This window comes from Camarhynchus parvulus, chromosome 1, assembly GCF_901933205.1.
Source record: "Camarhynchus parvulus chromosome 1, STF_HiC, whole genome shotgun sequence".
Taxonomy (NCBI): domain Eukaryota; kingdom Metazoa; phylum Chordata; class Aves; order Passeriformes; family Thraupidae; genus Camarhynchus; species Camarhynchus parvulus.
This window is the reverse complement of record NC_044571.1, coordinates 91283551-91294971: the sequence shown is the minus strand read 5'-3', so window position 1 is coordinate 91294971 and position 11421 is coordinate 91283551. Positions and strand designations below refer to the sequence as shown.

Genomic DNA, 11421 nt, shown 5'->3' with positions numbered 1-11421 from the left:
TCAGCAGGAGACACTGTGGTATGAAGGACAAGACACTCCGGAGTTCAGTGGACTGCATTTATTGAGAAATTTCTAACATCTTCTTACCCATTACCATTACTGCCCTTCCCTCACACATAAGCAGTTTTTCCTTAGGCCAGAAAAAACTAACTTTTCTCATCAAGTTTGTAGTTCTTGAAGAATTACTGTGCTTTTAATGAGACCAAAATAACTTTAGAAAGAGTTGCAAAACCAAATATTTTTTCAGGGACTTGGTTCAAGTCCTTGGACCAGCCCAAACAAGGACACATTTTCTAATGTCCCAGCAAAAAGTGCATAGAAGAACACGAGGACCTGTCCCTTGGGTCAGTCCATAACTCCAGTCCTCACAAAAGGAAACTCTCAACCACCCAATGAGATGCTGTGAAGGAGCACTTTACTCGCTCCTGTGCTACTGAAGGACTCTTCCAAGCAGGTGCTGGAAGTCGTCTGCTCTAACAGCAGCCACAAAGGAGATCTGTTGCCATTTCCTATAACCTGGGAGGTGCTGGCCCCTATGAGACTTTGGGCTGCACACTGAAGTCCACCGTGATGTTGATGTACAGTGGGTTGTGTTCCACAGAGAGCAGTTTATAGGAACAGGAATTCAGCCCATCTGTCTTCCATGTTCTAGAGACCTGACGGAGAAGCTTCATCCTGAGGACAAAGAGGAGAAAAACCTTCACTGACATGCACAGGAGAGGAGTTTTGACCTCTTTCCCAATGGTAGTAAATTTGGAAGCAAAGCTACTGCTATTTTTTACCTACTAGAAATACAAAGTTGTTCCTATTTTCACACAATCTCATATGGGGAGAAAAAGCCTTCGGCTCAAATCTCTGAAATCATGCTTTAATCATACCTATGTAAGTGTAATTTTGGAAGTTTCTAGGGAACGCCACCCAGTCAGTTCTAGGAAGATTTCATGTAGAGAAAACAGCTGCCAGCTGTGAACAGTGTTGTCACAGGGGTGTCCCCCAGAGCCTCTGGGTACCACAAGAAGCCTGTTTGGCCTGGAGCAAAGAACTTGTCCCCCAGGTGCCTGGCTCAGCCACAAACCATGACAATGCGAGGCAGAAACCTGTTCTTGACCCACCTCTCTCGATTCTCCTCGTTACCATGGTCACGGTTGTGGAAGATCATCGTGTACCTGGCCACATCAGCAGGTGGCCTCACCACTTTCATCTTCTGCATCTCAACCCTGCAAGAAGCAATAAGAAGTGTGGTGAGGAAGACAACACCTCTAAACCAGCTGTTAATGAAAAAAACCCAACAGCTGGAGACTTCATCTCTTGTAGATGCTGTGGAAGCAAATACAGAGAGTTGTAAGAGCTAATCTGCATCTCTTCCACAGCCCATTTTGCCAGAGAAATGAGGCTCAGAGTTGCATTCCTAGAGAACAGGTCTGGAGGGGGTTGACAGATACACCTTTCTTTTGAACAGAAGCAGGTAACTACTTACAGTAGAGATGAAGAGCTTTAAGCACACATTGTACAACAGAGTACATTTATCTCAGTATTGACTGGACTACTCTGCACTGCCCTGTAGCAAGTTCCCACATGTTCTGCAACAAGTTCATCTCAACCCCTGCAATAAAACCCCTATACTTGATAGTTCTCCAAAGATAAATTAAAAGCTTCTTTTCTTTTTTAGTAGCTGGCAGACAGCTGCAAAACTTTTATTTGTTCACATTAAGAAAATTTCTCTAAGAACAATGCCAGAAGCACTGAGCCCTATGCACAGATTTAAATGTCTGACATCAGGTGCTTAGTTGGAGCTTCTGACCTTACACGTATCTGTGGAGCACAGCTTTGCCCTGAGAGCAGAAAGAAAGAAACTTTATGACAAGGGAATTACGGAATAGTCCACCTCTTTGCTAGTCACTCATCAGCTGAAAGAAAAATAGGAAACCAAGATTTGAAAAAACTGAGCCCCTTACAGATTTCCATGACTTTGTAGAACTAAATTATCAAACAACTACAACAAATGATCTGAAGAATCTCTCTGTGATACATGCTTTAGGAGGGGGCTCAAAAGAGACCATCACCTTTGTTCCAGAGGCAGATCAGCAGAATGCGAGTCCCTGGCCCCGAGTTCTGAGAGCACCGAAGGGATGCTGCCACCTGCTGACTTCCCTCGGGAAGGCTCCAAGGATCTCTGCACAACAACCCACCAGACAGCAAGCTTGCCATTACCTACTCCTGCAAACTCGGTCACCAGCCCAGCCCAAGGCACAAGCAAAGTCCGGCTGCGGAGCACACACTGGGTCAGGACTTGGTTTCCCCACCAAGAGACCTCAAGAGCTGCAAAGTTACAAAGTGCCACACAAAAACATCACTTGTTTCCAACCCCTTGCAAACATCATAGAGACCCACAGTAAATCCTGCTGTCCCGCTGCTTCTCTGCTGCCCAAGGGAATATCTGAAAGAACTATTACCCACGGGAAGCCAGAGAATAAAATGGCACCAAGCCACCCCCTGAACTATAAAAGTCAGCTCCCAGGAGGTCACTGAGAAGTTGGTGCATCTAGGCAGGAGTAAGAAGGAAAAAATAGTTGTTGTTAAGGGACAGAAATCCATACCTGCAGCAGACCTTTCAGATTTCTTCAGATAGAGCTGACCAATCTGCTGAACTGACACCAAGAAACACTTTTTATTTGGAAGTTCCTAACTTCTAACACACTTAATCCCCTCTATATTTACATAACATCACCAGGGATAGATATAAATTTTAGGTCCCTGAAATGTTCACATATTTAAGCAACTGAAAAGGATAAGAACTTAAAAATGACAGAGTATAAACCGAGTTACAAACCGATAGGCTCTGCCAGCACAGCTTGTGGAGTTGTGAGATCTTATCTGCTGTTTGCTTGTGGTTTTTTCTCCATTTACTAATAGCAATGCAGGGTTAGAGGTTTATTCCTAGGCAAAGGGCACAAGTTCAACATAAAAGTTTGGTTGATTTCTTTGTCCCACTAAACCTCTCCAGCCAACAGGTTTCTCCTACTTTGACAGGCACATCTGCAAAATGAGTTTTCACAAGAGCAAAGGGCATATGCATGCATACGTAGCCTTTCTAAAATTCAAGTTATTTGCTATCTTCACTATAACCAACACTACACAAATACAAACTAAGCCCTACTTGGAGTAAATCCAGTAGTCAATGAATGCAAACCACCCAGTCCCACCAAAACACTCCCACATTCTAGCAAAGCACTGGAACTCCATACATTTGTGCATCTCTGGCAAACCACACTCCAGACTTCAATTATAACCAATTTCCAAGCAAGAATACAAATGCTGTGTGTCTGAAACAAAACCAAACCAGACCAACCAAATAACTTAACCCACACCCAGCCAAAAGTGCCATGAGGAAGAGGATTAGGCATTGGACATACCTAACCCTTGCAAAGAGAAGACTGCTCACAGAACTGCATCTTGGACTTCACATCTCCACTGCAATACTCTTCAATGCTGTTCTGAATGAAGGCCCCTGGGGTGTTTTGCTCTTGGAGGCTTAGTGCAAAGTTGGGCCAATTTTTAAAATTTCTTAAAACTAGTTCCTCATTGTTTACCTGATTCGAAGGTCATCATCTTCTCCACCCCAACCCCAGTAGTTGTTAGAGAATCCATTCACTTTGGAAAACTGATCTCTTGTAAGAGCAGTTACACCTCCAAAATATCCCCGGTACCGTAACCTAGATGTACAAGAAGAGAGAACGAAAAATTAAAAGTCAAATTCTATCAACAATGAAAACATTACCCTGATAACTCCAGATCTAGACTTGTCTTTCACAGAGTTAAGGGTGCACAGATCTTTAAAAGCTGGTCCTGTTCTCTTCCTCTTTTCACAAAAAGATGGTGATTTGCTTTAGGCCAGAAAAAATTACCTCTCCAACTGAGAGAACAGAGTCTTATTCAGAAGCTTCTCTCTTTTTACACAATTCCCCTGCCAGCCAAGCAGGTACTTCATTTCAGAGACTCTAAGGTATAGAACAGCAACACAGCTATGCACTAATACAGTGGAAGCTCTGCAATAACAACAGTGAGCCATTGATTATCTTAGAGCTGAATCTGAAAAACTTGGAAAGAAATCAGCTCACAGGCAAGGGCACATGTGCTACTGTGCCATAAAAATTCCAAGGTAAAGTACAGTGCAAGTTACTTAGTAACCCAATGCAATGGAGCTCAGCTGTAAAGGAGATTAATTTCTAACTTTTACCTTCGTCATCCTGAAAAATGCATCTACTTTTACAAGATGTTTACATATCATGTTTATTTGCCGCCTTAGGCCATTCTGCTAATTGTTTTCTACAATGCCCTCTGTCTTGGCCCTTAAGGGAACATTACAACACAGCGTCTATTATCCTGCCCCAGCCCATTCAGAGGTGATGGCACATGGCTACAGATTGCATTTGTATGTGAATCTAAACAGATGAACAAATTATTATATGTAAGTACACATTATGGCATTGGACATGCCAGACAGTGCTTATTATTATTTCTGGCTTACCATTAATATAATTTTAAAAACACCAAAGGAGAAAATAAATCAACACAAGACCCTCAATACAACCTCCCTCAAGACTGCTTTTCCTGGCTGATTTTTGCTCACAGCATCACAGAAGAATTGTGTACATCACAGAGGAATTGTGAATTTGTGTACAAAGGGACCCTGGAGATCGCATAATCCAACCCCTCTGCTCAGAGCAGGGTCTGCTAGAGCAACTTGCTGAGGAACACGTTCAGTTAGATTCTGAGCATCTCCAAGGATGGAGATTCCACAATTTGTCTGGGAAGCCTGTTCCAGTGTTTGACAATCCTCACAGTAAAAAAAAAACTTTTTCATATATTTAAGTGGAATTTCCTGTATTTCAGTTTGCGCCTATTACCGCTTGCCTTTCACTGAGAAGGGTCTGGCTCCAGAGTCTCTACTCCCTTCCATCAGATATGTATACACATTTCCAAGATCCCCCTCTGCCTTCTGTCTGCTAAACAGCCCCAGCACCCTCAGCCTCCCTCACATGTCAGATGCTGCATTCCCTTAATTCTCAGGCTCTCCTCTGGACTTGCTCCAGTGTGTCCCAGAACTGGGCACAGTACTGCAGGTATTTTTTCCATGGTGCTGAGTAGAAAGGAACAGACCCGTCCCCAAAACCTGCTGATAACTCCCCCCCAAGATGCCACTGGCCTTTGTCACAAGGGCACACTGCTGGCCCAAGGTCCTTTCTGGTAAAGCTGCTTTCCAGACAGTTGGCCTCCAGCAGCTACTGGTGCACAGAGTTACTTCTCTCCAGGTGCAACACACTTCATTTCCCTTTGTTGAACTTCTCTGTTCAGATTCCTGCTGGCCACATTCTCCAGCCTGACAAAGGCCCTGCTACATAAACCAGCCCTGTGAGATTTCTGTCCTCTGAAAACCTGCTGAGGGTGCAATCTGCCCCATCTTCCAGGTTATGATGAAGACTAACTAGTACCAGCCCCAGTACCAAACTCTGCTGTAAACCACTACCAGTGACTGGCCTCCAGCTGGACTTTGCTCTACTGATAAGAGCCCTTTGAGCCCAGCAGTTCTGGCAGTTTTAGCCCATGTCACTGTCCACTTACCAATCCATACTACATCACTTGGTCAGTGGGGCCATTATGGAGACAGTGCTGAAAGCCTTCCTAAGATAAACATTATCCACTACTACACCCTCATCCAAGGCAGTCAAATCAGAGAAGGCTATCAGGTTGGTCAGGCCTGACTTGTGAGCAGATTTGTTCTCTTTCCTTTATCATCCCCCCCAGAGGAGACAAGCCACACAGTAGAGGAAGTTCCATCAAGTTTTAATTGCACATTACTACCTTGAGACTTCTGCTATGGATACTCCAGAGGAATGCAGTAAACAAATGGAATGGACAGCAAGGTGGTCCCACAAACAGGAAGAGCAGGCAGAGCCCTCCCTAGCCCTGCTTTCAGGACAGTCCCCAACAAGACCACATCCCATTCCAGCAGCCTGACTGTTTGGGAATGCTTCCCATGCACACACCCATATACACACCCCAGTGCTCACTTATTCACCCTGTAATTCTCCTGCACCACTGCAGAGGTGTCACAGACACATTTTATGAAAAATCCTTTCCTTAGGATTTTTTCTCCTGAGAAGCTGAGAGGCCTCAGGAACAAAATGTAAACAGTGGTTATCTGCTGCTGTGGAATGCAACAGGTGCATCTGTGATTGGTCTCATGTGGTTATTTCTAATTAATGGCCAATCACAGTCCAGCTGTCTCAGACTGTCTGAGAGACACAAGATTTTATCCTCATTCCATTATTTTTCTATTCCTTGCTAGCCTTCTAATGAAATCCTTTCTTCTATTCTTTTAGTATAGTTTTAATATAATATATATATCATAAAATAATAAATCAAGCCTTCTGAAACATGGAGTCAGATCGTCATCTCTTCCCTCTTCCTGGGACCCCTGTCAACACCACCACACAGAGGCAGACACCAAAGGAGCCAGAGTTGGGGTGCACTGGGAGAAGTGGGGCCAGCAGGACGAGGGGAGGATTCTCCTCCCCTGCTCAGCCCTAGAGGCCACGTCTGGAGTGCTGTGTTCAGTTCTGGTCTCCACAGTTCAAGAAAGACAAGGAACTGCTGGAGAGGGTCCAGCAGAGGCCACAAGGATGGTGAGGGGTCTGGAGCATCTCTCTTATAAGAAGAGGCTGTGAGAGCTAGGCCTGTTTAATCTGGAGAACAGAAGACTGAGAGGGGATTTCATGAATGCAAATAAACATCTGCAAAGTGAGTGTCAAGGGGATGCTGCCAGACCCTTGAATGGTTTCCAGTGACAGGATGAAAAACAAGGCCATAAACTAAAGCACAGAAAGTTCCACCTCAACATGAGGAAGAACTTCTTTCCATGGAGGGTGGCAGAGCACTAGAACAGGCTGCTTAGGGAGGTTGTGGACCCTCCCTCTCTGAAGACATTCCAAACCCACCTGGGTGAGCTCTTGTGTCACCTGCTCTAGCTGACCCTGCCTTGGCAGAGGAGTTGGACTGGATGATTCCCAGAGGTCCCTTTCAACCCCATCCATTCTGTGATCCTTTAACCAGGACAGTGCTGCCCACTCAACCCTCCTCAGGCAGCACAGAACTGGCAGGGCCCAGGCATAACTTGGTCCCAGCTGACATCACCTGCAAAAATGCATCTCTGTAACAACCCCTGTAACCACCCCTTCCCTGAGGACAAGAGAACATCAGCTTCTTTGGAATTCTTAAAGTTGGACTGAAGAATACATATAATAGGAATGGTCAGGAGGAAAAGATGTTGCGCTAGTCTCAAGGAAAAACCTTAATTAAAATAGAAGAGTTTTCCCAACCTTATCTTCAAAACTTTAATATATTAGTCTTCTGTCTAAAAGAATCCAAAACTGAGTTGTAGTTTATGTAGCTAAAGATAAGGCACTGGATCTCCAAAGGCACATGGCTGCTGGGATTACTGCACACTGCATCACAATAGAATATAGCGCCCTGGAAGAAAAATAATTCCCCCCACTCCACACCAGGAAATTAATAAAACCTCAAAACCAAAAAACAGACAAACAAACAAAAAAAGAACCCACCACCTCCCCTAAAAAACGCCCCAAAACCAACATTAAAAAAGTCCCACAAAACACAAACCAACCCACATTTCTGCCCAGGCCATTTTGTGTTAATACAGAACGTGGATGGGTTCAGTTTTCTCTACCTCATCTGGGCAACAAGTCTCAGTATGCTCACCTCAGCTGCAGCAAAACACTGAGGTCACCCAACTAGGATTGGTATCAACCTGTGGTATCAGCTCAGTTCAAGTGTCATTCTTGAGTTCAGAATTTGAATTCCTTCAGACATGCCTTGGAAGCAGAGCATTATTAACCCCACTTCATGGATGCAAAAACACAGGCACCGACACAGAAAAAGTATTACTTATCAATTCAAGTTGAATTATCAAATTCAAGCCACCAGCATTCTAGTGGAATACTCTGCAAGGCTCTGCAAGTGCTCCAAAAGCCTGTCACAACTCTACTACATATGTACTTGTTCCAGTTTTCACTAAATGACTGGAACATGAATATTATTCTGTGTCAGTATTGGCACATCCCACGTCTTTCTCATATATTTAACAAAGGAAATGCAGAAGCAAAGCAGAGCTTTACTTCAAAGTACTTTGAAATCAGCTTTTGAAAAGCCCAATTCTAATCAATATTTAGAGTGATGTGACATGAACTGAATCTTGAAAGAAACAAGTTCAGTGAAAACACTTTTAGTCATTAAATTCACCAAGCTCAGGAGCCTTTTCTCTCTGAGGTTGACTGAACTTGACTTTTCACCTTGAACTATTTATATCACATGAGCACTTATGGGACTCATTTAAAAATCAGAATGATCCTGTGTTATACACTGTTGGTCAAATAATTAAAGGACAGCCCTATGCCTTGGCAAATTCCCACACTTGAGCTCTCAGTATCAGATATTACCTCTTCAACAGCAGAAGCAAGTGGCAAGTTCTGTTACAGTAGGATCACACCCACAAATACCAGGATCAGGAAACTTGCAAACGTGTATCTAGCTTTGCCAGAAGGTCTCTGCACAACCTCAGGCACATCACTTTCCTCTCAAAATGCCCCTTAATTCAACTCCAGAAACCAGAACAATGACAATGATCACTTGTGCAGGTGACCACAGGGCTGACTGCAGAGGTGTCTGTCCAGTTCTGTACTCCAGAGAGGTGAAGTGTTACCACCAGAAACCTCGTGTCATGAGGAAGGGTAGATACCAGCACACAGCTCCACCAGAAGAGGAACATTATCAGTAACATGGCATTTCCCTGTTGGTATTCTTTCCATATTCCTGGTTTCCTACCTGTATCCAGTATTGTTCCTGCCAACTACAAGGTGCTTTGGTTGTGTGTCACACATGTAAATGTTAAAGTCATTTTCTGGCACCAGATCCACATCATGGAAAATGAAACAGTCCCAGTTTGCTTCCTTTAGGGCCTCTAGGTATCCTACATTCAGCAGTTTGGCTCGATTAAATTTGGTGTTGCCAGCCTGTGGAAAAGAATGGGAAAAAACAACTCTGAAGAAGGTGCCACAGCTTTTGAACCAGAGCTGCTCCTGGGCACTTGTTCCGATTGCATGGTTTGCAACCACACCTGTGTGGCTTTTCCAGCACCTCGGGAGCAGTGACTGCACAGGGTGCCCTCTCACACTGGGCACAGCACCTGAGTGGCCAACGGTGCAAAGTGTTTCTCCAGTCTCCACTCATCACAACCGCACCCAGCCAGGGCCAGGAAAGCCTGTGCTTAGCTGGGCACCACAAGTGTGATTGCTCCATGGCTCAACCACCCTTCTGCCCCAGTCCTGGAGTTACCATCAGGCTCCAGAACAGAAGAGGTACCAGTACAGTCTAGAAACTGGTGCTCCATACAGCTGCATCAGTAAGGCTCATGGAAGTTCTTTTTTAAAAAAGCAAAACCAAACCAAACCCCCATATTAATCCCATGCTAATTAGTCTCTAGAGGTCAGAGCCCTTGCCATGAACTATTAATGCCTGTCCCCTCAGCTTGGAGGACAGCAATGCTGAAGGAGCTCTCTGTATTTCCTCAGCTCACACATGTGGCAGAGTGGGAGTGAAAAGCAGGTCTCTTCATTTTTACCTCCCACCTATAACCTGATGATGCTGTTGCAGGGGATGTGCTGCTAGCACAGAGCTTCACCTTTTAACTTGTCTTCATCGTTTGTTTCTGCTGTAAGTTACTTAGTATTCACTTTTCAAAAATCTAATTCTTCACCTCTGAGGTGCGAGTGTATCCACACACACATGGCAGTTCTGTAAGCTTATCATGTCAACATTCAGTGTGAAGCAAGACATGTGCTTATCTTGCTATTTTCATTTTTTACCTGGCTGCACACTGTATCAGTCTGCAGAAGGCTTTCTGCTCTTGAGGACAAAGTGAGGATTTGCCTCAAGTTCCCACTTGGGAGCCAGAGGGCCAACCCCAGCCCTCCCAGACACAGACAGGACAGTCATTTTCCTAAGCAAGGAACCTGTGTACTTGAAAGAATAATAATATAAAAAAGCGTTTTCAAGAGGAAGTGCTTGGAATTCTAGCAAATTTTCTAGAAGGTGCCTGGACAGAAAGAGGGTCCATGGAAAATGAGAAAGAAGCTGGCCTCCCCAGGCTGAGAGAAGGTGAGCTGTAGGGAAAAGCTGTTGTGTATACAAAGCATGTTTTATTGTTCCAAAAAGTAACACTTTGCTCTAAAGTAGGATTTGTTCACTAAAACAACCATCTGCTCCAGAATGAAGAAGATTTATGGGATTTATGACTCCATACCTGCAGTCTGAAAAATACAATACAGTGCCCATTCTGAGAAATTACAAGATGGATAATCAATTGCATCCATCCTCTGGAGGGAAATTTTCCAGTAAAAAGTTTAGATACCAATTCACTCAAAATCAAGATGTCACATTTCTGAATGGGGCTTTTTTTGTGTGCTTTTTTTTTCTTAAAAAGTCCCATATATAAAAATACCCATGAGACAGTCTCCTCCTGGGAATGAAAACATAGGTTATTGAGTGCACAGAACAAATCAGATGTCTGATAAGGTACATTTGGAGACCATCATTTGTGTTGAGTATCAAACCCAGCTTAGCTCAGGACAGCCTCTTCCATCTGCTTAAATTCTGTTGTCCTTATCAGTGCAAGCTACCACAACAGCCAGCAGACATGGCTTTCCAGAAAGGGCACTTTGCCATGTCAGACCATGAACAAACAGCAAAATTTACTCATCTTTTATCGAGGACAGAATTGCCTCCCTTTGTTTCTATGGAAGAATAACACTGACCACAAGACAAACTTCTGTTGGGAAAGAAATTATTCACCCTTTAGGGATTACAAACTCACATTGTTTGGAGTGCAGCACTCATGTATACACACATTTAGAGGAGCATGACTTTACAGATGTTAAAAGCAGCCCATAAGGAAGAAATCTGGAGTAAGCCCTCCAGTGGCTCACAGAAAAAAATACAAAAAGCCCATTTAATCTACCTCCAAAGTAGAGTGTGTATTGTCTTTCCTCAAAAGAGACCTAGAACAAATACTGACACCACAAATCAAGAGAGAAAATGGATTTGTCCCAGAAGAGTTTTGTTAGACCCACTTTCCAGTCTTTGGGCATGCCTATCTACATGGAAAAGTTATGTGAAAGCTTCCAACCTTCCAAGCACAATCTCTGATAGAACAAGTTCAGACTTGACACTGCTGTGCTCATCAGACAAAACTTCCATACTTTTGTATTCCTTTTTGCTAACATGACAACAGCAGTTCTCCACATATTTCAATAAATTAAAAAGATATGCCCATTCTCCCAGTAATTT

The 11421-nt window shown here is 43.8% G+C and overlaps 1 protein-coding gene across 4 annotated transcripts in view; it reads right to left on the bottom strand.

The window, feature by feature from the left end:
- Positions 1–43: 43 nt before the first annotated feature.
- B4GALT4 (beta-1,4-galactosyltransferase 4) overlaps positions 44–11421 on the bottom strand; it is a 28047-nt gene continuing 16669 nt past the window's right edge. For all 4 annotated transcript variants that reach the window (XM_030956376.1, XM_030956354.1, XM_030956362.1 and 1 more), the window contains 4 exons: positions 8902–9089; positions 3591–3713; positions 1113–1217; positions 44–675 (listed from right to left, as the gene is read on the bottom strand). In XM_030956376.1, the coding sequence (XP_030812236.1) occupies positions 534–675; positions 1113–1217; positions 3591–3713; positions 8902–9089 (558 nt within the window). In that variant the 3' untranslated portion in view covers positions 44–533. The remainder of the gene's footprint in view (positions 676–1112; positions 1218–3590; positions 3714–8901; positions 9090–11421) is intronic.